General features: G+C 49.6%; 1 protein-coding gene across 3 annotated transcripts in view; it reads left to right on the top strand.

Annotated features, from left to right (window-relative positions):
- NPDC1 (neural proliferation, differentiation and control 1) overlaps positions 1-27,936 on the top strand; it is a 101,915-nt gene that overhangs the window by 56,412 nt on the left and 17,567 nt on the right. Inside the window, exon 2 of one of the 3 annotated variants that reach the window (XM_090022561.1) lies at positions 7,097-7,237. In XM_090022561.1, the coding sequence (XP_089878687.1) occupies positions 7,097-7,237 (141 nt within the window). Of the gene's footprint in view, positions 1-7,093; positions 7,238-20,602; positions 20,804-27,936 lie in introns of those variants that run through there. The other 2 variants (XM_090022560.1, XM_090022562.1) reach the window with 2 other exon arrangements.

Here is a 27,936-nt window from a genome sequence, read left to right as displayed (position 1 = left end):
GCACGCTCAGTGCTGGGCTTTGGCAGAGCCTGGCTACTGTTTCTAATGGGGCCTAATTGGAAGGCGTTGAGAAAACCACCACCTGCAAAGCAAACAGTTCCAAGAAATGCAGCTCCGGGTTATCATAACTTGAAATGATGGCAGGTTTCTTTGCTCATTGGCACACCCTTCCTGCTGTCTTGAGAATGGCAATAATCTGGAAGATACAAGCACTTCCTTGCTCCAGATAGGACCTTACACAGAAACAAGGTATGCGCTGGGAATGGATGATGATCAATGATAGAGATGAAGCATCAGGGGTTTCTTGTCTCTGTCCTGGGGAAGGTGTGGAGGGAGGAGCACAGAACCGTCTGGCTCCACTATAATGTAGGGAACATTAGTCTCAAGTGAAAGCTCAAACTGAAATAGATATTCATAGTAGGATCTGCTGCTCTTCTGGGGCTAATCAGAAAAGGGTTGGCACAGGAGCCTGGGCAGGGTTGGAGGTAAAGCTGTGCACCATGCTTGCTGGCAAAATAGCTGCTGGCCACATGCATTCCTGATGTGCACCTTTCACTGTCACTGTCCCTTCAACCATGTCCCAGCTAAAGTGAAAACTCTGGTTATACTTCAAGTTGTGAGCAAGTTTGTTTTCAGGATTCTCTCCTCATGGTGTTGGGGGTAGGGTGGGGGGCACTTTAATTAGAGGGGTTTGAAGAGCTGCCCTAATTAAAACACCTGGAGCATCAAATGAGCTTTAGTTAAAGCACCTCAGCCTCCGTTTTGAAGTGCAGGGACACTGGTACATGAGACGGAGGCTGGCTGGAGTCTGCTCCGGCAGGTTTTAATTACAGCATGTGGGAGCAGCCTCCCAGCTCATGTATAGGCACCCTCGGAAATAACTAGGTTGCTGCTTTGTTGCTGGCCCTGGTGTTCGTGAGACTACCCAGAAGCAGGCAAGGTGGGTCTCTTCCTGACTTCTGGCGACATGGAGTTAAGGGACAGCCCTCTGCCCCAGCAGCCGTGAGTTTCACCTCTGGGATGTTTGAGCTGGAATTGCCTTTCCACATAGGGCCCTGTTTGACATGAGCTATTTCCCCGCATGAGCCAGAGCACAGCCCTGAAGTGACGGTATGGCTCTTGTTCTGAACTTGGCAAGAGCTGACATACTGTCCTAAATGACAGATGCTCACAGAGGGTGGCTGGCTTCCTATGACAGATCTGGACCAGACCAGAATTTCGCAAAGACCATACATCCCTGAGGAGCAGACATGGGAGCCCCTGGAAGTCGTCTTGTGATGCATATATTGCTATCTTCAGTCTTATCTGCAGGGAGAGTATACACCAAACACCAGTTGATATTTTTAAATCCTAAAACAATCCTTTTCCAGCTGAAAGAGTAACCTCTTAATGCCCTACATACAACCTGATAAGCTCACAGGTGAGGGTAATTTTTGCCAGCTAAGCAGGGTCATAACTGATCGGTACACAGATAAACCACCCCCTTCCTCCTTTATTCCCCTCCCAGGAAAAATGCAGTGTGCTCAGCAAAGGGCAGGTCATCTGGGAATAACATTTTAACCACCATCCGTTTAGGATCTGTGCACAACTCAACAAAGATCTGCTGGAACAGGTTCAAAGAGGGGCCACTAAGGTGGCTACGGGTGGGACCTTTTGGTATGAAAGAAGATTAAGGGAGCTTGACTTGTGTAGCTTAACAGATTGAGAAGGGATTTGATCGCGTTTTACAAACATATTTGTGGGGTGAGTATTAGAGGGGGAGGAATGTAAGCTGAAAAATGCCAGCCCAGGACCAAATAGCTGCAAACTGGCTATGAACAAAGATAGACTGGAAATTGGGAGTGACGTTTTGGAATAGTCTGGTGAGCCAACCAGTGAGGGCAAAGGACCTGAATGGCTCTGAGCCTGAACTGTATGTTTTATGGCTGAGAGAGTTTGACAGGAACTGGGAGGTCTTGGTTCAGTGATCAGCAGGTGCGATGTGTGGAATCTGCTATTTTATTATCTCTGTGTTGGAGGATACAAGTAGCTTGCAGTGTGTTAAGGACACGGTAGTCTCATGCTCCAGGGCTTTTGCTGATTGCCTGTGCGGCTTTGAAGGAAGTCCCCCCTCCCCCCAGCCTCTTATGAATGCTGCTGTCTTTGGTTTGGTGGGGAATTCTTTCTCTGGTTCCCTAGAGAAAGATGTTGGTCATGCCTAAGGCTGTGAATGGGATGCACAGATGCTCCTCCCCATATTTATAAAAACAAAACCCTCCGATCTGACCGATAGGGACCTGTTCTGCTCAGGGCTGACTGGTTTGTCAAATTTAGGGTCAGGAAGGAATTTTTTCCCTAGGACAGATTGGCAAAGACTATAGTGCATGTATGTGGGTACAGCTTTGTTTGCTTCGGTGCTGCACTGAGCTTTGGCAAGTACGGGAGCTGTTTGCCTCAGTAAGCAGCTGTGCTGGTGGGAGGGACTGTGATAAGTAATAATCCACCTGGATGTTTGTGACTGACAACAGTGCACACAACATTACTTGGACTCCTGCAAGTTTGAGGGAGGGGGGCTGACGTGGCAGTTTGGAGCTCAGAGCGGTTCCACCCTCCTGTCGTGCTTCCAGCTGGTCACTTCTGGGCTGCCTGATAGTGGCCTGCTGCCACCGAGGACAGCTCCCTGATGGGCCATCATGGGCTTACTTGACTCCACGGTGAACATTCATAGGGACCTCTTCCCATAAAGCTGAGGTCTTAAGTGCTATTCAGGAGCCAAAGACTTGCTGTGAGCTGCCCTAGTCCTGGAGCTGGACTACATTAAGTTTGGGTCCTGCGCACTAGGGCTGTGTGAGGCTTTGGGACAGAGCTTTGGATCCGGAGAAACTTTGGGCGCTTCAGGGTCCAAAGCAGCACATCCAGGTCGAAGCGCTGCCTTGTTCAGCTTTGGAGATCCGGCCATAGTGTACAATGGGAAAACAATAAAATATCTATACCTTTTGTTGTTTTTTGTCCGATTTGGATTAATTTTTCAGGGATGGTAGACTCCGCAGAGAGCATGAATCCTGCCAAGTTTCAAGATCGGTGCATGGGTTTGGAGGGAACTGCATCCCAAATTCTTGAAAGCAAAACTCCTGTCACATCTGTGTTACAACACCGGGGGGTGGGGGTCAAAACTGCAGGGCTGGTAGCTCTTACGGAGGCCACAAAGCCTGCCAAGTTTCAAGGAGATCAGTGCAGGGGTTTGGGGGGAACTGCCCCTAAAGCTGTGGACAGGCAAAACTCATGCCATGGGTTAAGGCGCAGCAGGGTGACAGCTGCAGGGATGGTGGCCCTGCTGAGGTCATGACGCCTGTCAGCTGTCGAGATCGGTGCAGGAGGGATCTGGGGCCCTGCACCCCTAGCTGCTGACAGGCAAAACTCGTGCCATGGGTTAATAGCCCTCCTTCACAGAGGTGGGGCCTCAAACAAGAAGATGCCCAGAGTCTGCAGTAAGGGGCAGACAGACGGGGTGGACACAGATTTGGGGTGACCAGTGGAACGTCTCAGTCTGGACTTCTTGCTCCCCCACCAGTGGAGGCTGTTCTTTAAACAAAGGTGCATGGGTAGAAGGTGGTCAAACGCATCTCCTCCCTCATTATCCCACATCCTAGCCTTTGCCTGGGGACTGCTGCTAGTGTGGTGAGAGGCACTGTGCTCCAAGCCCCCTAATTCGTGCCAAGCAGAGCTCTGTACCTAGCAGCACAGCTGCGCTCGGTGTCTGGACACTGCAGCGTGGGTGGGGATGCAGCTCACTGGGCTTATTTATCAAGTGCGGGAACCTGTTCAGGTTTGTCATGAACAGTCTCTCGTGGTGACTCATCGCTCTTTCTCCTGCAGGCAAGGGGCAAGGGCTGCTTCTCTCCCACTTCCCTGGCTGTCCAGAGGAGACAGCGGGGTTTTCTTTGCAGAGGCTTCAGCCCCTACTGCCCAGGAAGAGGAGCCTCCCTGGAGTTGCAGTTTGCATCCCTGAATGCCTGTTGCCTTTTTTTTTCTTTCTCTATTGGGAAGGAATGAAAAGGGGGTGGGTGTAGACATGTCTCCAAGGAGGCAGCTGGGAATGGAAGGAAGGGCTACCAGCTTCTTGGGACAGGATCCGTCTGTTTTGTTCACGCAGCGCCTGGCATGCTGGGGTCCTGGTGTGTGCCTGGGCTTCTAGCACAAGATAAGTGAGAAGTGTTCTGGTTCTTAGCTCAGAAGTCCCCCAAAGCTGGGGTAGGAGTGTCAAGACTTGCAGTAAATAGCTGGGTCAGCCTGGTTTCCAGTGGATGTGTCTACCCCACAGAGGCTGGGCTGGGAGTGCTGGCTATTGGGCACTTCGTGAGCACCTCCATTGCCACTGGCTTCTGCAGCAGGCTGTAGGAGACCAAGGCCTGCAGGGGTCTGTGGTCTGAACCAGCTCCAGCAGTGTCACAGGGAAGGGCACAGGGCAGAAGGGCAGGGAGTCGCGCCCAAAATGAATTAAGTACAGTCCTCAGGGGCTTCTGCTTCTGGGCTGTCTGAAGGGGTTTTGTTGTGTTGGACAAAGGGGGCAAGGAGCAGTTCTCTGTCCCCTAACTCCCCACCCTGCCCCAGCACCCTGATAGGAAATGAAAGCAGAGCTCTGACAGGAAAGGTGCTATGCCAGCAGCATCTATTTTACAATTTCTTGTGTTTGCCTTTGTGCTGCTGACATGTTGCCCAGCTGGTGAGCACAGATCTAAGGCTGGGGGGTAGGGCACAGAAGCCAAGCAACAAAACTGAGAAGTCCCTCTGGTCCTTAGCTCAGAAGTCCCCAAAAAATGGGAGGAGGGGTGGCTGGCTTATAGTTGAGGAGGGAGGTGGATGAGCAGTAGGAGAGAAGAGAGTGCTCCAGCAGCATCTCCCTGCCTCATGGACTGGCTGCTCTGTAACCTGCACCCCCTAAGGGATGCCGCAGCCCTGCTCACGAGTGACTGATTTATTGCAGGTGCCCACAGGATGAATCGTGGTCTCCTCACAACACGCAGAACCAGAGGGGGAACATTTTTACTGGCTGAGATCCATTCTCGTTGGCACCCAAACTCTGCTCAGACCTTGGTGCAGCTGGCTAAAAAATTAGTGGTGCCACAAAGATGCCAGCCTTACTCTTGGCGGGAGGAAGGGGAGGACAGGGGGTTGGTTGTTCTTTATGCTCATGATCAAAATGATGTGTATAAACATGCCCCAGCTTTCAGCTGCAAAGGCTCCGAGGAAAGCTGTGACTCTTTACTGTCATTAGGATCTTGAGGAGGAGACCCAGCCGTGAGCTGTTAGGTGCAGGCTTTTTGAAGCACTGAGCGCTCTGGGTCTTCCAGCAGTGGCAGGGAACCTCGTGGGGCAGAGTTCAGTTTAGTGCTGACATCTGGCAGCCTTGTAGGATTGTGGTGGTTGATAAAAGCCGTGCCTGCCCCTTCTTAGTGTCTGGGTGATTGTGTATTCTGCCCTGGCTTTTAAGCCACCGCTGTGCTCTGTTGCCATGTGAGCTTTGCAAACTTGCTCTTAGCTCCGTAGCAGGGAGTGTGGCTAATTACATCTTTGCACGGCCCTCCTCCAGTTCAGTATTGATCTTCAGCAGCATCTGGAGCGTATGTAGTGAGCATACTAGGCACGTAACCCTCATTGTCACCACCCTGGAGACTTGAGTTGCTTTTGTCCTCATTGGTACCCTTCCCAGTTGTGTGGATGTGCTCCTCAGGTTGTGCTTGGGGTACAGGGCTGTGGAGCATGGTGTGTGAGTATGCCAGGGAGCTCCTGCTACCCAGGAGAAGGATGGCTTATTCAAGCTGGGGAGGGAGCATGGAAAGGCTTCCCCCCTCATCCTCATCCTCCTGGGGTGGGGGGAGTTCTTATTTCACTGTTGGTCCCATGAGATGCATCAGATATATTCAGGAGCCCCCTAACTAGTGAGTGCCCTTTCTTCCTCTATCCTGTCTGCTGCGTACAGCCCCTCTTTCCCCCCTGAGTTGTCCAGTCACAGTGAGATACAGAGAGATGCAGTGAGGTTGGCCAAGGGGGTGTCAGCTGGGTATGTGGAGTTAGCTCTTTGATGCATTTCCTACGGCGGGGGGGACTTACTAGGGGACAGTCCCCTGAGGGGCAGGCCAGCGATAGGGAAAATGTGTAGGCCATGCAATTGATGTCCCCAGTTTTTGTGATGTTCAGATCCAGGCCACGAAGCCTTGTTAACCGGGAATGGGTGAGGCCTGGAGCAGTTAGAGTAGGTGTGAGGTTCCTGCTGGGATTGTTTGTCATGATGCAATGTATGATTAACAGCCAATTTTGTGGCCTCGGCCACTCTGCATGTGCCTGGTGTGAGCTGTGCCTCTTGGAGAGAGAATGCACCAGAGCTCCAGGGACAAGGATTAGGGAACCATAGCGTAGGTGTGTCTGCCATGGTCAAGCTGCCTCAGGCACTCGTTAAGCCATGCATTAATCTCAGTGACTAATCTCTTAGCTCTCAGCATCTGCTGTTGCTGCAGCAGGGAGCTCTACTGGTGGTGGGTCATGTGGTCAGCTAGAGAAATCAGGCATGCAAATTGGTCACACCAGTTAGGTCTACAGAAGTTAAAGTGGCTCCTAGCACACAGCGCCAAGGCAGGACTTGTGTGTTAGCATTAGTGCATCCTGTTACACAGTTGTGTTTCTCTCCATTGTATGGGCGTTCTCCAACAGCGCTCGGACCCCACAGTTGAGCATTCCACATGTGTTAACAAATTTATCCCCATAGCGCCTCACTATAATGATCCCATATTACCCACAGGGTACCCGAGTCACAGAGCTGCTAAGTCACTTGCCCTTAAATGTAGATGTCACAGAGCTGTGGTTTGCTGTTTTTAACCACAAGATCCATTAACTCAGCTCCTTTTCAGCCAGACTGAGTTGGCAGGGGCTTGATGGCACTAGCAGAGTGAGTCACCCTTCTGCTCTGGTACTGTGCTATTCTCCAAGGGGTGTTACTTTTCCAGAAATGGCAGTGTTTTCCCCTTGCGGCTCCTGTACCCAGCAGCACTTCCCCACCTCCAGGGGCATCTGAAGGACACCAACCTCTTGTGACACTGCTTTCTCTTCCTTTTCCCAGCAGAGTCCTGCCCACGGAGCTTGGACTGTGCCCTGCAGCGGAGGGAGTTCTGTCCGCCCGGCGCCCACTCCTGTGGCCCCTGCCTCCTGCAGTTCGTGGAAGATGACCAAGGGAGATGTGTCCAGAGGAAGCGCCTACCTAGTGGTATGTATGTGTGTTTGTGTGTGGTCCTTCCTGCTAACTTGTAGGCTACCTAGATGAGTCCCTGTCCCGAGAATCTTCTGGATTGCCTTGAAAGCTCCTGGGTATTTCAGGGGTTTGAATGAAGGCATGCTGACATGGTACCTTGTAAAGAGAAGCCATGCAGGCAGAGCTAGCTGGGGTAATGCAGTTGCTGCACTGGCTAGCTTAGTGCAGACTACCCTTAACCCAAGCCTAAATGCCACATTGAGAAGCAGAATCTTCGCCCACGTGGAGCACCAAGGGGCTAGACGGCTTCCAGCACCCGAGCAAACTTAGGAGTCTTTGCCTGGCACTGCTTTTGCCATGTAGATACATCTCCAGAGGGTCTTCAGGCTGCCCTCTTGAAGCAGGATTGTGGTGCAGAGCACACTAGTACTCTGTGTACCCAGGAGCCGACTGTAGCCAGCTCTGTCCCAAGCGCAGATGCCCTTCTGAAGCATCGGAGCTGTGCTGCTCTGCTCAAAATCTCCATCTGCTTTGTTGTTAGGTCATTTGTCACAGCACAATAAAAACCCCCATGCCAGTAGGACAATGCCAGCAGTTGCGTCATTGAACATTGAGAAGCAATGGAACATGTTTGGGAAAGGGACGGGGCCTCTTTGTCCTTGACCTGGACACAGTAGCTCGGAGATAAGCTTGTAGCTGGAAGCATGAGTAATGGGCCTGTGCTAGTGGCAAAGAGGGCTTTGTGTGGCTGAGGGACGCGTCTTTGGCTATGGCACCCCCATCAAGTCGCCCACTGGCTGTGTGCTGAATTCACCAGTTGAGAAGATGTTGGCCAAGAGGAGGATCAGCCTTGGGAGCTGGCCTGTTGGAGTCACCGGTTACCACAGACTAAACCGGGGTGGACAAAATACAGCCTGCTGGCTGGATCTGGCCCTCCAAGGGATTTTATCTGGCCTGCAGCAAGTCCCTTGGTCCCACCCGGCCTAGACGTAGGGGGCAGCATATGGGCTGTGGCACATACAGCTGATCCCACTTCCCTCAGGCATGCAGTGGGGTGGGGTAGCACAGAGGCCAGACTCAGTTCCCAGCAGCCCCCATAGCTTTGGGTCCTTCCAGCTGCCACTGCCGGTCTGCCACTGGACCTAGCCACACCGCAGGCACCCTGGCCCATCCACCCCACTCCCACTGCTAGGGGTGCCAGACAGAACGGGTGGGTGGAGTCTCCTAGGAGACTGGCCTGAGACCCATGTGGGCAAGGTGCACTCAGTTGGCAGATGGGATGGGTCCATGGGCAGGCAGGGAGTGGCATCCAGGAGAAGGACAGGCGGGCAGGGCCAGGGCCAAGATTGGGATCACAGGGCAGTGACCGTGCAGGGCCAGGGCCCAGAGCAGAGCCATGATCCATTCCTGCACATCCCTGCAAGGGACACAGGCAGGAGCATGCCGGGAGTGGATCAGGGCTTTGTCCCAGACCCTGGCCCCATGCTCCTGATCCCAGCCCTGGTCCTAGTCCATCCCGCCCCTGGATGTTGCTCCCCACCCACCCTGGCTAACAAAACCACTTAGGGAGTTTTGTTGAGCTGTTGTGGGTGGGGGGTGCTGACCTGGCCTGTGACCGCTTACCAGAACGCCCTAAGAGGCCCTCTGGTCCAGATAACTGCCCACCCCTGAACTAGACTGTTTCTGATCTCATCTGCACAGGGAAGTTGCACTAATTTAATGTCAGTGGCTCTTGCAGTGATCTTCTTCCCTCTTCTCCACGGAGCACCGGTGTCACTTGCTGTGAGGCGGGTCTGACCATGTCAGTGGTTGGCAGATGAGGCATCACTTCTTTCTGACAGAGACATTAGTCACTGCCTGCACTCTGCTGCCCTGCATGCTGTGCCATGCAGGGATTGAAGGAAGGGGGATGTGGTAAGATACTGCCTGAAACTGAAATCACCCAGGTAGATTGAAACTCATGTTCTCCTTATCTGTGAGGGATGCTTGCAGCCCCTGTGAGAATGCAGCTCCCAAAAGCTACCAGGCCACCTGTCATCTAGCAAGCCAGCACTACAGGAATTGTGACACACTCTCTTGATGACAGTGAGAACAGGGGGTGGAGGATAGCTTGCTGCTCTCCCTTTTTGAGGTTTCGTCTAACACCTCAAGCCATTAAGGGGGTTCTTCTGGATCATGAGTGGACTCCTTTTAGCTACAGTGGCATGTATGAGCCTTAAAGTAGAAACTGAAGTTTATCCTTTCAGGAAAGACAAGCACCTATCTACTGTTGTATCCAAGGGCACCTATACACATGCACAGAGGCTGCTGTAACATGCTGTAATTACAGCATCTTGGAGCAGACTCAATCAAGTCTGCTGGAGTGTGGTAATTACTGTGCTTCTTCAGATTCCAGTGTTGTGTGTATCAGTGTCCCCACGCTGAAAAATGGCGGCAGGGGCACTTTAACTAAAGCTGGTTCTACAAGTTTTACTTAAAGTGTCCTGCTGCCATTTTTCAGCATGGGGAAACTGATGCACGTGACATTCAGGGTGCTTTAATTAGTGGCTCTTGGAGCTGCTCTAATTAAAGTGCCTCCCCAATCCCCTCCAACTTCTGGAGCACACCTATAAATGCCCCAAGCTTTTATTCACAACCCAATTAATCTGCAAAGTATCAAAACATGTTGCTGGCATTGGCATATTCCCATCCCTTTGGGCCAGCCTTGGTGCCTCTCCACCATGTTGTCCCCTTGGTTTGTAGTGTCCTGGTGGGTGGGGTCCCCGGGTGGGTACCAGAAGCCTGTTTGCAGCTGATCTGCCTTGTGACCTTGAGCCAAATCATTTAATTTCTCTTTGCCTTGATTTCCCCATCTCTAACCCAGGAGAAATAAGGATGTACCTTTCTTGGCAGAGCAGCCTATGGCTGCCAGAGCGAGGTAGCTCTTGGCCCACTTGTCACAGGCTTGGCATTTGACTGCTGTTCCATGCCAGTTTGCATTCAGTTTAAAAGCTGAGCTAGAGCAGACGTGGCTTTTCAAATATACCAGTAGGTTTGAGAGCCTTAACCCGCTGCCTGTTTTTACACTGTCACACTTGCCATTCCCCCCGGCACTCCTGAGCATTTTTCTGCAGTGTTTTACTTTTGGCGGCTTTCAGGCTTCAGCTGTCTGGTCCCTGTAGACCAGTGGTTCTCAGCCTGTTTAGACTCAAAGCACCACTGGATAGACTGGAGCCACCCATTGGAAAATGATGGCTGTGAATGTTCGCTCTTTTTTAGGCTACAGAAAAACAATAGAGAATTTTTTTCTGTTACAGAATTCATAAAGACAACAATTAAGGATTTCTATTTGAAATCTCTGGATTTGTCTTGTAAATCATGTTTGTGTGGCACCTTGAGGCACCCTTGAAAGGATCTCAAGACACCCCAGGGTGCCATGACACCCTGGTTGAGAATCAGTGCTGTAGACACTAAATCTCTTCTTGAAGATACCCTGAAAGCCTCCTGGTCTGTCTTTCAGCAGCTATGGTTCATACTATTGCATCACTCCATTTCTGGCCTCTCCTTGCACTTTACCCTACCCCACTCCTTATCCCCAGCCCTGGGAGGAGTTTACTGTCAAGGTGATTGGGCCATCTGCCTCCTTCATCCTCCTTGGATCCATTTCCAGTGCCCATTCTTGATGTTTTTGGGAAGCTGATGACAGTTCAGTGAACTAACTGTAGCTGGGGTGTTCACCCTCTGTGCCTTCAAGGAGCCCTTTGGGGCAGAAGAAATGAACCTACTCACATCTGCAGTGTGTCACCCCTCCTAGGAAGGACTTGGGGTTCCACCCATGGAGGAAGAAAGAAATTGGGCAAAATCTGGTAGTTGCCCATAAGGCAGTTTAGAAAAACGGCTTGTCCCAGCATGCTTCCCTGAAGTGATCCTGCCACCCCAGTTCCAGACAGACTGCCTCCATTGCAAGGTTTAGAAGGCTGGTTACTGGCCTGGGACCCAGGAGATAGACCCACCTGCTCCTTAGAGCTCATACGATAGCCTGGTGCTTTTGGCTGTCCTGTCCAATGTCCAGTTCTCACTGGCTGCTATCCTGTAATGACCCTTGGATGATTGAGGACAGACCAGCTCAGCTGAACCCAAAAGGAGTTGCTTAGAGCTATAGTGCATTTCAGCTGTCATGTGACTGCCCAGACAATGTCAGGGTGCTGGGATAGGTCTAGATCAGCACTTGTACACCAGCTGAAGATAGCTTTGCGTTTAAAGTACAAATAAGTGCACAAGGTTGCTTGTGCCTGCAACAGTCACTAGGACAAGGAGGTGACTGATTAATGCTCTGGAACTAGCCACCATACAACTGCTGTGTTAATACACCAAATTTGCAGAGCCAGATGGCTTGCAAACGTATTGCTTGAGATTTACCTCTGGCAACTTGGTGGTGACTCATGTTGCAGTTCGGAAAAGGGAAAAACTAGCTTTGCGTCATTGGTTTATTGCAAACTTAAATAAGAATGCAAACACGAAACTTAATTAAAGTCCTAACTAAACGAATTGTCTTCAGTGAACTAAGAACTGAACAATGGTGTTGCTCGTTTAAAAGGACTTTAAATTAATGAGCTAACAATAGTTTTGGAATGATGCTAACAAATGGTTAGGTGGTTAGATGAGCCCAAGCAGGGGTTGAATGACAAAGTTAAGTACTGTATCCATCATACTTCAGGTTTCTAGGGTTCAGGTTTCTTAAATAAAATGTCTTGCTTAACCCTCAGGCTCTTGAGGCAATAAGTAGACCCCTCAGGGTTGCCGTTTAAGTGACTTGTGTCAGTAACTCTTATTTTGTGTTACATTATTTAGGCAAAATAACTTACAATGTTCAGTGTTTCTGGCAGTGAGGTCTGTGTGGGCAATCTGCTGCAACACACAATGACTGTAGAGCGATTGAATTTGTATTCGCTGGAAATCTGGATGCACACATGCTATCTATTGTATGTAAGTGTGCAGATTATGCCATATTCCTTTGATAATAGGGTGCCCTTGAATTCAGAGTACACCCATGTTTTGACTTTCAGCTTAAAAAACAAAACAAAACACATTTGCAAGGATATAACCTCTACAATGCATATGAAGGTTTTTTTTTTAAATTAACTCAAATATTTAAAGTGGGCCACTTTTAGAAGAAATATTTATTTTTAAAGTGTCTTTGAAGGAGTGTGGCATGTATTCATTCACACAACAAGGCAGCACAAGAAAAAGAGAAGCTCTTGGCAGTAGAGAAGTTCTTTATGTTAGACCAGTAAAGTCAGATGGGGGATGCAAAGGATGTTCTCTTTGGTCAGTACGTCCCACGGGCAGGCTTCCCTTGAGCAAGCGATGGGTCAGGTTGGCTTGTAGCTTCAGGAGTGGTGGTCTCCTCTGCCTTGCCTTGTATCAGGACACTGCGAGCATGAACAATCCTTGGTACTCTAATGTTTCTGGAGGCAGCACACCTTCAGCAGTTATCTGCACCTTATAGTTGTGATTGCAGCTTATTCCAGCTCCCTGCAAGCCTAGTGAGTACATTGGTGTCTAATTCTGGTTGAAGGGTGGGAATTTAGGTCCTTTTGGCACATTTCCCACATCACCATCTCTTGGATTATAAGATTCTTATCTCCTTCATTTAAAAAAAAAAAAAAGGAGCAGATGTGTTTCAAAAACATGGGAGTGAGAAAAAGGATGTGGCCAATGTGGCTTTGGATGCCCCCTCCTGGGACTACAGCTGGAGTACAGATGACTTCCGTTCCTATGCTTTGGAGCGTGATCCATGGCACCATTGCCTTGTTGCTTGTCAATTTTTTTCATTCATACTGTATCTTCATACACTTGGTTCCAGAGATTTTGGTCCCTTCCAACAGGAATTTCTAAAGCAGCCAGCGAGGGCTGCTTCTGTCCCCTGCAGAAGTGAGTTTGATTTAGGCAGGGCCAGTGCTGAGTGTTGTCCCGTCACGGGCATCCCTTTCCAACAGCGGTGGCCAGTCCTGGGTGTAATAGGTTGTGGGGTCCAGAGCCTTGTGTGCACATACAGGGCTTCTCAGCTTGCTCTCTCACTCACAGCCAGACCTGATTGATCCTAGTAGCTTCAGACTGGGAGAGAGAGAGGCTTTGCATGGCCCAAGTCAGACAGTTGAGGTGGTGGATTGGTCTTATGCTCCTTTAAAGCCTCTCTGAAATGGAGGGAGAGCTTAAAATAAAATTCCCCTCCTTCCACTCCAGTAGCAGTCATGATCCCTCCCTGCATCACTGCTATGAGTGTGTGCTGCAGAACAGTGGGAGGGCACTGTCAAGCCTTAAACACAAGAGCAAGTGAGTTGCCAGCTGCGTCAAGCCCATCACATGATGTCTCATCCTTGCTCCTTGTTGCCATCTCCCGCTCAGCAGGTCTCCTGGTGACGAATGCACTAGCCAGGAGTTCCTGTGGTCTCTGCCCCTCAGAGATGTTCAACGCACAAGCCTACAATAGCACAGCGCTCGGGCCCAGAGTCTTCACTGATTAATCTACTATAAAATTGCATTCTAGTTCCCACCTTGACCCCAGCTTTGCTTCCCTGAGCTAATGCAGCGTGGTGACAGGCTGCACTGTAGCATTCGTGTGCTAGACCTGTTCTGACGTACTTGCAGTTCACCCAGAAAGCTTTGCCCTTTTTTTGAGGTGATGAGACCATTTGAGTGTAATGGTGCATGGTTTGACCTGTTGGTTCATTGCACTGATCTAGTGAGACATAAGCTCTGTCTGTTCCTCATTCTTTCAGACTCCTTACCCACAGAGATTGCATCAGGGAGGTAGCAAGACAAATGACCCCATCACAGACCTTTCCACGCCTTCCCCTGGATCTTGGTTCCTGCTATTGAGTGTCTACTGCGTGTTGGGGTAGTAGGAAGAGGGAGATGCACTGTGTGGTAGAAAGACTTGGAGAGTCTTTGCAGGAGTCTGTACCAGATGCTGGCATTTTGGTGTGCACCCCCACATTCCCATGCCTGCATCCTAGTGAGCTGCTGTTTGTGCACCCCTCTCCCTGTGTGCCTAAAGTTTCTGTCCCAGTCCTATGGGCCCAGGAGGTCATAGCTACTTCATGAATTAGCCAGTAAGTGGTGCCCAAGAGGCATTGAGCATCTTGCCCCCTCCAACCTTCCCCATTACTTCAAGACTACAGGGCTTCCTGGCCTTTTCTCTGTTTGCTGGTAAGGGTTTTTTTAGCAAGCCACCAAAATCGCAGAGTCCACTGCTTGGGGATGGCCTGAAGCCGCAACTTAATTACCCTGATTAAGCCTGGGGAAGCCATTAATCCACACTATATAACGTGGATTAATGGCTTCCCCAAGCTTAACAAGGGTAATTAAGCCATGGTTTCAGGACATGTGGCAATCTGCTGGACTGCGGGGGCCCCTTGGCCAATCAGACGTGTGGGGCGCCCTGCCACGCTCAGCCTATGAAAATAGCAGCCAGTCCCAGGATCTGCTTGCAAAATCATCCTTGAGTTGGGTAGACTAGATCCCTACCCATGGAGCAGGTGCCAGATGGATGTTGCTGTTCTTGGCCTCCTGTGCACAGATACCAGGCAGTCCCCTAGGAGGCAAGCCCTGAGCTAGGTCTCCCACAAGTGTCTTTGCCTCACTGTGACCCTGGACACGAGCCATTTAGATTTGCTCTTGTTTTGGCCTTGGCATTGGTGGTTTCTCAGTGAGATACAGCTCTGCTCCCAGAACCCCAAACCCCAGAGCTCCAGCGCCAGGGCATTAACTAGCTACGCTCCATTGAGGCCAGTGGCACATACAGCCCTCTGCATCCACTGAGGATCTGGTTGTTAGCTGTTTGGGCCCAGTCCTGGAAGGAGATGTGCCTGGCTGAGCGCTCAGTGCTGCAGACTGGGTCTCTGCTACAGTCATCCTGCCATCTACTCCTTTGCAGTGTAATGCTCCGGGGGCAGGGAGGAAGTCAGTTTTCTCTGAGCTTGCAGGACCAGCTGTATGTCTCTGTCTCTTTGAATGCCTCTGGCTGGGATTTCACCGGAGATTAGTGAGGGCCACATTAGTTACTCTATCCTCAGAGCTGCAGTATCAGCCAAAACACTGTTCTCATGATACAGACCCAGCCACTCTTTGTTCCTTGTGTGTTCCCACCTGCTCCTTTTGGTTTCAGTGTCTGAAGCAGGGACATGTAAAGCCACAGGGGACAGCTGCCACCCCATGCCAGAACTCCTTGCATACTGCTCTGGTCTAGGAGTAAGGGGAAGGTGAGAGCTGATGGTCCAGGATGAAGTCTAGTACTGTGGGTGAACTGCTGGACTTCATCCTCTGTGCAGCTGTTTGGTGTCCCCTGCTGGGAAAAATGCTCACTGCAAACTGTGCCAGGGAACTGAGAATCCCTTGTTTTATTATCGGTTAGTGCAGTGGTTTTCAACCGTTTTTTTTTTTTTCATTTGTGGACCCCTAAAAAATGTTGAATGGTGGCATGGACCACTTTGAATTGTAAGTATGGGTATTAATATACTTCTGATTAATCATATTCGTCTTTGGACCCCTTAATATAGCCTGTAGACCCCCAAGGGTTCATGGACCACAGGTTGAAAAAGCCACTGGGCAGCCTGTACTCAGTGAAAATCTGTGCCCTGTCCCATGTGTAGCCAGTTTGAAGGGCTCTTCACTGGTGTCTGGGCCATGCTGGCAAAGGGGTTACTTTACTAAGCTATGGGCAGCTGAAGATGTCATGCTTTCGAGGTTTGCTCTGCCCACAGCACCATACAGGTACACCAGTGGAGTCTTGCATGAGACTGACCCTGCCAGCCGCAAGACACTTGGAGACGCCTGCCAAACTGTTCCAGGCCCTTCCTGCAAATTGCTGTAAAGAACAAACAACTCGCCCCCACCCTTCCTCCCTACAATCCACTGATGGGCAGGAAGTAGTGGAACAGCTGCTACCTCTGATCAGCTGCAAAGGTCTGTTGTTGCTTTATGCTTCTGACTCTGGCTCTGCTGCTGTTTTGTCTCTTATCAGGTCTGACGCATGCAGGGGACAGGGTCCTTTTCAGACTATTTGGATAAAGGCAGCTGCCTATCTGCTCCCTGGTTTGAAGGGCACAGGAGAGCTCTGGCATCAAAAAGCAACAGACAACAATCTTGGGTTCTTTTCTTTTCTTATGCTTCATAAAGTCATGCAGCATTACGCTGCTATGGCCAGGATCTTGGCCAGCCTAGGGGAGATGAGATGCTTGCTTGAAGACTGGTAGGGACTGGAGAGCTGCCATCTGCTTTGGGGAACCAGGCTGCAGTGAACAAAAGGTCTGGAAGTGGGATGCCCTACCCCCATCCATTATTTCAAGCTGCTTTAATGCACTGAACTTTTTTTATATGCAGGGAAACACGACAGGCCCATGAAATATTCACAGGAGCTTTCAGGAAATGCTCTGAAGCCTACATGAAATTCTCAGTTCTTTATTTTTCATGCAGCCTCTTTTGGATTAAGGGGATTTGGGGAAAAGAGTGAGTGTGGATCTGGGTTTCAAAGACCCAAAGCAAACATCAGGTGGACTCCTTCTCTGGTATCAGAGCCCCAGACCCTCTGGAGATCCATCATCAACCAGATGTAACCACTCATAATGAGCAAAGTGCTGGTTTCTGCAGTGAAAGGTCTCTGGAATGGGGTGAGGGCTCTTCACTTTATTTGTTTCTCTCCTATAAATGTGAAGGCCTGATGGTGTGACTGATGGATCCAAGTTTTAGACATGCTGGTATCCTCTCTTCCACCTTCTGTATGTCCCCAAAGCCTCTGTGTGTACGTGGTATAATGTATTGGTGGTGGGGAGAGGAGCGGGGACATGACAACATGGGAATCCTGCTGGCAACATTATCTTAGTCAGAGTTACTCAGCCAGCAAACACACTCCCTGTTTTGGCCATAATTTCTTAGAAGAACTGCACTGTAGCCAGCATTGCTGTACTGCTTCTCAGAGCCAACTGCCTGTGTGTGCTGTTAAATATTTGAAACTACTAACTTGCATTACAGTAGCACTTGGGAGCCCCAGTGACAGGCAGGACACATTGTGTTCAGTGCTCTATAACCTGGGACAAGAACACTATCCCTGCCCCAGAGTGAGGGCAGTCTCTGCAATAGTGCAGTCCTGTGACTCCCCAGTAATGTGGGCCCTGTATGGGTGCTCTAGTTGAGGCTGATTGCTGAAATAATTTTTGGATAGTGGAAGTCACTTCAAAATTAAGGCTGCAGCTGTGAATGTCTTGGCACACTATGACAGGCAAGGATATTTGTGGGTGAAATCCTTTATTGAACCAACTGCATAGTTCGGATGGACTGAGACCAGCTTCTGAATATAGTGCTTTCTTCTCCAGGGCTGAGGAGAAAGCAGGCACAGCAAAAACTATAAGCAGACTAAAGAGATATTTAGTCATGGCCACAACATGAGCCCAGTACAACCTTAACACCGTGGGATTGATTTGGGAGGTGAGGGGTGTTTTTTCTCCCATGTTTAAAGGAGAGCCCTGTTTGATCAACTCCTACCTAACTACAAAGGAGAAGGCCATCATCCCTGCCCTCTGTTTGCAGTGCCAGACAGTGACAGTGATTTGGAAAGTGCAGCACATTCTTTGATTGCCAGGTAAATGATCCCAACCAGGGGCATAATGAGCTGTTGCTGACAGTCTGATGTGGTCTCTGCTCATGCTTGTCCCTGCCCCTTTGGTGAGAATCAATAATGGGCAATACCTGTAAAGTACATGTTTATATACGTAGGACACAGCCTCTCTATGCCCTGCCTAGAATGCCAACAAACGCTTCTTGGATGGGAATGCTAACAACACTCCTTGGCAAGTGCTCATCTCTTTGTCCATCAAATCCCTTAATCACTCCCTACTTCATTTTGCAGATGTAAACTGGGGACAGAGGCAGCACCCTGTCACACCCACGGGGCATTTGGGAGCTGAGTGGATGGAGATGGTTAGATACTATAGTGCTGAAGCAACACAAATCTCCGATATGCACAGAGTCCCCCTAATGGACTTGTCGCCCTTGTGGAGATTCGCCAATCTGATGTGATGTTGTGATGCTGCCAAGCTGTGTGGAAGCCTCTGCATCTCCGCATGGCATGATGGCATCCTGCCATCATGATGCATGGCCTAGTTTCTCTTGCCTGAGAAGTCTTCTCTCCAAGCCCTCAGAGAGCACTTACCAATTCTTTCCCTCTTCCCCATTCCCTGTCCCCAGCAATTGTCACCTGTAATGGCAGGTGCTTCCGTGTAGTGATCTTCAACCACTTGGCTTTTTATGGAATAGCTGAGAACCCAAGTGCCTGGGGCAGGTACAGTGTTTCCAGTTCAGGGCAAAATGAAGCAGAAATTGCTGTCACTGATGTTGCAATGAAGCATGGAAAAAAGCCTCCATGGCAGTAAGCCTTTGAAGACATGGCTCTTCTCTGCCATTCTCCTGTTTTGCTTTTCAGCCTGGCTTTTGAGCTATGCTGACAGGTCTCAGGGTTTGGGATTCCTTCACCTCTGCTTGCTTCTGCAGATTGAAGTTTGCACTTCGGGCTCTGGCAATTCTGTAACATGAAGGTCATGCTGTGCATCAGTTGGGAAAAGATCCTGGTCTCTGAGTCTCTCTATGTCCCAGAGGAAAGGTCTTGGGAAGGATTTGAACTGAGAGCTTTTCACATCCAAAGTGGGTGTAAGCTACTTTGCCCTTAGGCAGGCTGGCTGTGTCCTTACAATAACAGTCTTAAAGTATATTTCCAGATACTTGAATTGCCTGTGTTCAGACAGGTTAAAAACAGTGAGGCAGCTGTCACCATTGTCCTCCCCCACACAGCTTTTCTTAATCCTGTCACCTCAGTAACTTGTGCTCATCCTTTCCAGGCGGAGACTCTTCTGGGTGCCCCAACAGCAGTCAGTCCTACTGGTCCTCCATTGTCCCCACTGTGGATTCAAGGCAGAGAGATGAGCAAGTTGAATAACCCACCCTTGCTTTCTTTTTGTACCCCCGCCTGAGAGCTAAGCGGTGGGTTCTGCTGGTGTTGAAGGACTTGCTGGAGTAAGGAGAGAGGGAAGAGATGGTGATGATGATGGAGCAAGGGAGGGTGGAAGAAATACAGCAGGATTTCTCCCTCTGGGGGTGGCACCTGAGAGCAGGTGGCAGGGGCAGGAGAGGCTGGGGGAAAAGGAAGAGTGTACTTCCATAGGATCTGCCCCAGGCCCTGGCTAATGGCAGTGGGCATTTCATGTTCACATAATTTCCTGACCATGTTTTGTATAAGCTCTGTGGAGGAAGAGTAGGGTAAGATGCATGTTTCTCCCCATCCCCATCTCCATGGCAACATGCCTTTGTGTCTGCACTGCCATAGCAAGTGAGGCAAGGATGTCAGCAGTGATGCACGCTTCCAGGGCTGGATCCGTCTGCTCTGCACAGGACCACTGGGTAGGGGAGCCCCACACCAATGAGCAGTGCTTGTTCTGTACAGTGATGGGACTGCCGCTGTGTCAGCCACAAGTTACATCCAGCTGGCACTTCAGCTCTGCTATCTCCTAGCCAGCCTAAAGGCTGTCTCTTCATAGCACCTTATAAAGGGTGGGTCATGAAGTGTGCTTCCTTTCCTCTCTATCCCCCCTCAATCACACATACCTCATCGCTAGATCTGCCTAAAGAAGTTGAGGTTATTTGGGCACCCCTGTGGGTTAGGCATCCAAGCCCTGTTGAGAATTGATGGCATTTGAGCATCAAATTTAGACAGAGCTCCTTTAGAAATCCCAGTCACAAACCAGCTCTTTCTTCCTTTCCCCATCTCTGGCTGATCTCCCCATCCCTGCATTGGTGGCAGGAGCTGTGACACTGCTTGCAGCACCTGCCTCCTTGCCCCCAGCCCAGCCGTAAGACGGACCCACCCGCACCAGGTAGGTGTTGTGCCCTCATTGGCATAACTGCAGGAGCCCTTGATGAGGCTGCTCGCTGTAGCACATCCAGAGCTCAGGGGGGGATGAGAGATGCAGCTCCCACGGAGCCTGTTGCTGCCAGCAGGGATCTGCTGATTAATGGCAGGATGTTTGTTTGGGGAGTCCCTGTGTAACACCATACATGGAGACACTTGTGCATGTGGGGAGATTTCTGGGAACACCGCTTGCGTAGGAAGGCTCTTAGATAGGGGGCTTGTTATACAAAGGCTCACACTTTACCCTGGGGGCTCATCATGACTCATGTACAACACCGATCTGGCTTCCGTGTTGTCACCTTCCTTTCCCTCCTTCCCCAGCCCCGTTCCTGTCATTGGCTGCTGCGTCTGGCGGCACAGCGTGGGAAGGAGCAAATGTTGCTTCCCCCTCAACTTAGACACCCGCACACAGGCACAGGAGAGCTGGGAGGAGAGCACGCTGCCTGCACTGCAGAGGTGCTGCCAGTGCCTTCCCTCTGCTGCCTGAGAGCTCTGCACACGGGGCCTGGGATTCCCACAAGGAACTGTTGGGCTCGAGATGAAAGTGAGTCAGGTCTTCCTTCCTGAGTGCCTGTGCGTCCTGGTGACGGTGTCTGTCGGCTCCCCGGTGTATGCCGGGTGGCGTGCATTGCACCACCATAGAGGTAAGGGGGGGAGGGAGGGGGCAGGACTTCAATGCATGCACGAGACATCCCATTTATTCCATTTTGTAGGCAAGTTTGTTTCTTCCCCGAGTCAGGGGTTGCAGCAGGTTCCTGTAGATTAAAACGACTTGGCCTGCAAGAGATCAGTGGGTCGGGGCCTTCTTTCCATCCTGTGTTTGTACAGTGCTTAACACAGGGGGGTGCTGGTCCATGACTGGGATTTCCAGGTGTTACCCCTACTGTCAGTTGTGTGTGCTAACAAAAGAGCCCCTGGTCACTAGATTAGCTTTGTACCTCCCAGCCTGAGCTCCTCTGTAAATCCAGGCTATTGGACTTGAAAAGCAGTTTGAAGAATGACTTGGTAGGGGGTTGTAGTGTGTGATAGAAGAGCGAGATTCTTGGAGCAGGCATCTGGCGGGTGTAGCAGGGGCAGGAAAAGCCTGCCTAGTTTTGTGATGGGGCTTAATCAGTTCCTGGTGGGGATTTGGAGATGTGCCTGCCCGCCACAGTTCATTGTGTTCTCTGCCACCGAAAGCCTGTACACAGTCCGGTGGTGTTTGCTGCATTCAAAGAGCTGTGGAGAAAATGGGGCACTGGGATACAATAACCCTGGCAACTAGGTCATGAGTGTCGTCAAGGGTTGCCAGGTGACTCTGTAAAAAACCCAAAACAGCTGTCAGGTAAACAGAGCTGTATCTCAGTCAGGTGGATGGCTGTTTGCACTGCCTCCGTGTTTGTGTAGTTGTTTCCCGAAAGCAAACACTGGGCTGCTGCTGGGCTGTCTTACTGTGTGCTCGGAAAACTTGCCTAACTAGGGCTACAGGGGCGGCCCTCCTGCATCCACTGAGGTCCAGGCACGTTCCCTGCCCAGGGGTGGGATTATACTAAGCGTGTCAAGGCTGAGCAATGGCCAGCCTGAGATGGACACTGGTGTAGCCCAATGTAGGAGTCTGATCCTACTATACAGTTCTCATACCCTCTTATCTATTAACTGCCCTTTATTTTGGAGAGAGTCCTGCTCTCCTGGTGCTGTAGGCTGGGCTATAAGTGTCTGCTTTGATTTCAGTGAAAACTGAGAGCCAGTTTGTCTTGAGCTCACAGGGAAATCCCAGTCCTGAAGTATGAGCTTGGCAAGTGTGGAGTGAGAAGGGGCATCAGGGGTTTGAGCATCATTCCTATGTCTATAAATCATGCACCTGCTTTTGCTCCAAGCAAAATACTTACCTGGCAGGTGAAATATCATGACCACTAGGGTGGTTTTCCTACTGGCAGGGGGAAATCACTTTCTTGGCAGGGGGTAGTACCTTGACGAGGTAAGGCATAGCTAGTCTCCCAGTTTCACTTCCAGTGGGACGAACTTGGCTGTATGCCAACTTTATAGAAATGGAAAACTCCTCCCTTGTTTGCTCCTGTGGCCATATGGTGGAGGGCAAGCAAAACACAAGGGCATCTGAACCCCAAGCCTTTGGGCTCAGGCAGGCACGTAGGACGCCTGCCAAAGGATTTGGAAGCGTCTGAAGCCCCAGGTGGGGGTGGAGGATGTTTGCCAGTAGTAGGGCCACATATGGTTCTTGAACAACTCGTGGATTTGGAATTGATTTGGTTGATTTGACTTGGGATACAAAAAAATTAAAAAACAAAACAAACAAACAAACAAAAACCAGCAAAAAACGTGCTTTTGCTCCAAACATCACTTGGGATGAGATTTTTTTCTTGTGCTGACTTCAAGCTTGGGGTAATTAGGCTTTTTCCATTGTGCTCTGCCCTGCTCTTTGCATAGATCTGTCATGCGTAGGGGGTGAAGAAGGGAATGTGTAGACAGAAGTACGGCAAGGAGAAAAAGGGAGACTCAGGCAGGTGCCAGAGCTGGAGCCCTGTTTAGCTCCTTTGTCCTTTTTCAAATTGGCACTGTGCTGTTGATGAAGTACATGCAGCCCTCCACCTCTGGTGCCGCTCAGTCTGGGTAAGACCAGCCTGCAGTTTTCATTTCATAAAGGCCACTTCCTTTCACTAATGAGCAGGAAGCTCTGCTTAGAGCAGTGGTCCTCAGCCTTTTCAGAATCGGGGCCCCCTCCCACCACTCTTTCAAATGTGGCAGCATCCCCACTTGAGAACCATGGTTGTGCTCAACTAGACCTCAGTGGTTTTCAACTGAGTGCTGCCACCGCCAGATAAAGTTGCCCCATGTATCGGAAAACCCTAGTGCAAGAGGAGTGCGTGTGCTCCAGCCCTGTGTGGGCAGTTCTGTTCTGGGCACTGCTGTAGAAGTGCCTGTTGTGGCACTCCTGAGGGGCTCTTGCATCGCCCTGGTTGAGAACCACTATCTTTGAGGAACTCGCAATCCATTAGCAGACGCACCTGACCCTGGAAAAACCTTGTGGGATGGGTGAATAAACCCAAGAGAAACTACATGGGAAAGAGCAAAGGTAGTGCAGACCTACTGAAATGCATCCTCTCCGTGGCAATTTTCCTCTGGTGTCTGGAGGGGGTTGGTGGTACGTGACTCATGCAGCCAGTTGCTCAGAATTTACTGAAATGTATCTAAGCGGCAGGGAGTAATAGAGTGCTTCAAAGGGACCCGAACATCAGGTGCAATGAACCCAGCAGCATCGGAAATGTCGCTGCTAGTGGCCTCTCAATCCCTGGTGCTCTGAGTTGTGAGTGGGCACGTGTGTCGAGAAAGTCCTTAACTCCCACACACAAGCCATGGTGGTAGGAATACAAGGGAAGCTCTTGAATTGGATCTGTTCTAATGTCAATGCTCTTATGCTACCTAAAGGTTGTTTCATAGAGCTACTATGAGCCGCTTCCCTTAATAGGTGGACACGCTGGGACTGAGGAATGCCTCTGGCCCAGCCGGCAGGCTCCCTTCCTGAGAAGAGTACATCTGTATCTTGCCTCCAGTATGCATGGCTAGTAAGTCCCTGATCTAGGCTTCACAAAGTCTCAGCAGCCCTTACCTTGTTGCTGCTATTTTAAGGGCAGGGGGACTTTTGGACACAGACAGAAGATGACTTTCACAAGTCACCCAGGCCGTGGCAGCGTCCAAAATAAAATCCCAGGTTTCCTGTCTCCCATTTCTGTGCCCTCTTCCTCCTGCAAATGTATGCTGGAGCATAGGAGTCTGAATACAATATTGCCAGCCCTGGATTTCTGGAGTCCTCTCAGCTTGGAAAATGAGTTACTGTACTTTTCAAACCCTTGCACTTACTACTGGAGCCACGGGGTTTGTAGCACAGCAAAGGACCTTTGCATCTCTGCCAGCATCCTCTGTAATCCCTTCAAGTTCTGCTGGTCGCTAGAGGTCTCCCTTGACTTCAGTATGTTTCACTTCTCCTAAGGGTGAACTTATGCGAGGCCCTCGGGTTCCTTCCAAGCAGGGTTTACAGTTGCTTTCCTACTTGGACAGGATCTGTTCTGCTCAACCTGTTGAGTGCACAAGTTGGGGTCTCCTTTAGCTTGTTGCTTCCTGAAAACTTGCCCAGTTTTAAGTGCCGACTACATTTCAATTTCTAGGCTTACAAGCAGCTGGGCAAGAAAAAATTAGCATGTATGTGATTCCTGCAGTGCAGTGTGAGGCCAGAGACCAAATATTCCTGCTACTCTTCTTCTCTGTGGCTTATATAGACAAATAAAAATGCAGCAGTTATGATTAGAGATGACCTAGGAGGGAGTTAGGATGGACTTCTCCCTGCAGGTGCAGAGCTTGATTAGCCAATATGGAGAAGCTTGAACACCCTTTGAACAGGGGTAAGTAGGACTAAAGTTTACATGCAAATATGGGGCTACTCCAACAACGCAAACATTGTGTACAAATGTAGAGGAAACTTTCAGACTGCAGAGCATCTGCTGGCCTGCCCACATGTAAGGGGAGCCATACACCAACGAGGACCTCTCTAAGGCTAGACATGGAGTGATAGCATGGGCCCATTTCCCAACCTAAATTTGAACACAGTAACAAGACATGAGAAGATGATTTAGACATAGTTGCACAGTTTAAATCCACGTAAAACCTGAATGTCACTTTGCTTCGATTTCCTGCCTAGGTGCACATCTTGATTTGAAACCAGTTCCATTAGTGAAACTTGTTCTAAGTTTTTAGAGGTACAAGTTTAAATGGAAGCCAGACTTTTATATTTGAGCAGCCACCCTCAGAGTTGTCCCTGAAGTTTAACTAAATCGCTTCAGTGTAACACCTAGTTAAATCAGTGCAGCTTTATATGTAGGCCAAGGGTAGTCGATATCACTGTAACTAAGCAGACTGTGAGAGCCCTTCCTTTTACGTCTGCACTGATTTCATTACTCTGTTTGTGGAGCTCTGTGCCTGCATGACACAGTAGACACAGCTCTGTACACAGTGGCCTACCATTGTGTTGCTATAGGCGGACGCCCTTTTTGGCATTCAGCTTTGGCTAAGAGGTTTCTGCAGATGTTGCAGAACCCACTTGGAAAGAACATCCATGACCAGGAGTTAAAAATCCCTTATCCTGTCTCCTCCCTACATCACAGCTCGCTGCTAATGATGGCCCCTTACAGGTCTGAGTCTTGCAGGCGCAGGTGCAGCCTCCTAGAGGCCTGTGGTTACCACATTTATTGTCTTCCTTAGCCTCTCCAGCACAGGCTGCCTTTGCAGTGACAATAGCCCTTGCTTTGAAGGGTGCTGCTGTTGGAAGCCCTGACAAGTGCTTGCTCGGGGCAGGCAGCCTACAAAACAGGGTTGTCTGTGCTAGAGGAGATATTTGTGGCCTCTGGAAGGAGGTGTATCCATGGTCCCAAACCAGGCCCCGAGTGCCAGATGATGTTATGGATAGCCCAAGCTGAGCCATCAATACAGAATAAGTATGGAGGGCAGGTGACCCTGCCATTGCATTGTCCTGCCAGCGTACCTGGCAGTCAGCATCCTAGCACAGCGTTTCTCAACCTGTGGGTCATCAGGACCCAAAAGTGGGTTGCAAGAATATATGGAAAGGTCACAAACAAACTTCAAAAATTTGGTTCTCCTTTAAAGGAGAAAAACATGGAAAAGTGTGACTTTTTTCCCTTGCAGGCTGGCAGAGTTCCAGCCTGTGAGTGGCTTTTTGGGGCTCCCCTGCCCCACCCCCCACCCCTGTCCCCACACACTGGGGGGGCTGGAGCCTGGGGGCAGGGAGCAGCAGTTCAGGAGTGAGGAGTGCTAGGTTGGGACTGTCCATTGATGTTTACAAACAGGTCCCGGTACAAGAAAGGTTGAGAACCACTCTCCTAGCAGTGCTGTTGTGGGAAATGTGTTTCCACTCATCCTCCTGGAATGGAGCAGTCCCTTTTTAAACAGGTCTTACTGAGCATGTGGAAATGAGAGAGAAGTGGAGAAAAGCTAGAGAATCAATGAACAAGAACACGTAACTTCTGGGTTCTACCTTGTGTAGAGCACTTGGCAAGTATGTGAGTCTGGGGGCACTGGTAGCCCTTTAAAATAGTTGCAGTGATGGTTTTGTTACAGTGGTTTCTAACGTGGCTTGGATCCCTACCAAAAACCTGCAGCTTGGGTTAAAAGTTTCTGAAAACTACTTCTGCAATATGACCAACTGATTCATCAACAGTTAAATTAAAACACTAGCCCTTAAAGGGACAACGCCAGGGCAAATTTGTCCTGCAATTTAGTACTTGTAAATTTAAATGTGAAACCTAGAAGCAGGGAAGAAGTGTCTGTAACTTTTTTTTTAATTCCAGCGGAAAGGAGCCGAGAGGTGAAACCACCCAAATCTACTGTGAAATTAATACAGTTTGCTCATTTGAAGCAACAAGCAAAGGGCAGAACTATGGTAGCTCTAAACAAACTTCAAGCGTGAAGCATGGTAGATCTCGATTTCTGCCCCCTGTGAAGCAATCCCCATTTGTACTCCAGTGGCACAGAAGCAGGCTAGGACTGTCGGTACTCGAGAAGGCTGATGGTATTTCCTAAGATGAGATGCATCCAGAATGTCATCTCCATACCAAGTTGGAAGTCCTTGACCTCCTTCCACACCTGCCCTTACAGATTTGTGGCTGCAGTATTGCTGGCAGATGGGTGCTAAATGTGCTTGTGTAGATTTGCCATCCTTCCCTTAGCAGCTACTTTTAGCTTTGCTTGTGGCAGTTTCTGGCTGGAGGGCCCAATTGCATCTTCTCACACCTCCTCTTTCTTCCTATTCAGCTGGTTAAGTGTCTTACTATCCTGTCGGGAATTGACTCTGGCCCTTTCTTCAGTGTGACTGTTGGTCCTGCAAACAGGACCCCTTTTGTCTGGGAGACAGAAAGCCTTTTTCAGATCTGGACCTTATTAAAGTTCCATTGAGTTTTAAAAGCAGCAGCCCCAGCATTTTCTCCAGTCACTCCTCCCTGTTTGGTTTGGTGCCTCTGATTAATCCTCCTTGAAACACAAACTCCAATAGTAACATCTGGCCAAAGCAATGGGTAACAAAGAGGAATTGCAGAAAACAACAATGTTTCCTGTTAATAGAACTATAAATAGAACTAGGTTCCCTTCTGGTCTAAGTGGAAAACATTTTAATAGGAATGAAGTGTCTCTCCTTTTGGATTTACCTTTTTAGAGCATAAATGAGGAAAATAATGTATATGAACGCTCCACGAACAAGCCATGAGCTGCTTTTGTTTTCAGGGGCTTGGTTTTCATGTTCTCTGCTTTTAGGAGATTTCATGCTTAGATGTAAAACTGTACTATATCCTTAATTCATTGCTGCAATGTTGCCTACTAACCCAAGCACACGTTTTACCAGCCAGGACCGCACATGCTGTTTGCAAAGTACCTTGCAGATGAAAATCGCTGTGTAACTATAATCCAGTTTGGCAGAGAGATGAGCGTTCCTCACTTTTCTAAATAGATTATTGACTATCCAGCTACAGAAAGGTTTATTCTTCTAGCTCCTCTGCAAACATTGCTTTCTGATATGATCAAAGTAAATATGCAATAGATGAGTCAACATGACTTCTTTTTTTTTCCTCCTTTTTTTAAGAAAAGGAGAGAACCAGTTATGCTATGTCAGGTACTCCACTCGATGCTAGAAGCAGCTGCTCTTGTGCACAAGTGATGAGATTGCAGATTTTAAGATTCTAATTAGTTCAGAAGCCTTTAAACCTTTGCTTAAATCCCCACC

Source organism: Crocodylus siamensis, chromosome 11 (genome assembly GCF_052110815.1).
Source record: "Crocodylus siamensis isolate JL-2025a chromosome 11, ASM5211081v1, whole genome shotgun sequence".
Taxonomy (NCBI): Eukaryota; Metazoa; Chordata; order Crocodylia; family Crocodylidae; genus Crocodylus; species Crocodylus siamensis.
Note: the sequence above shows the minus strand (reverse complement) of the source record. Positions and strands in the feature narration are given on the sequence as shown.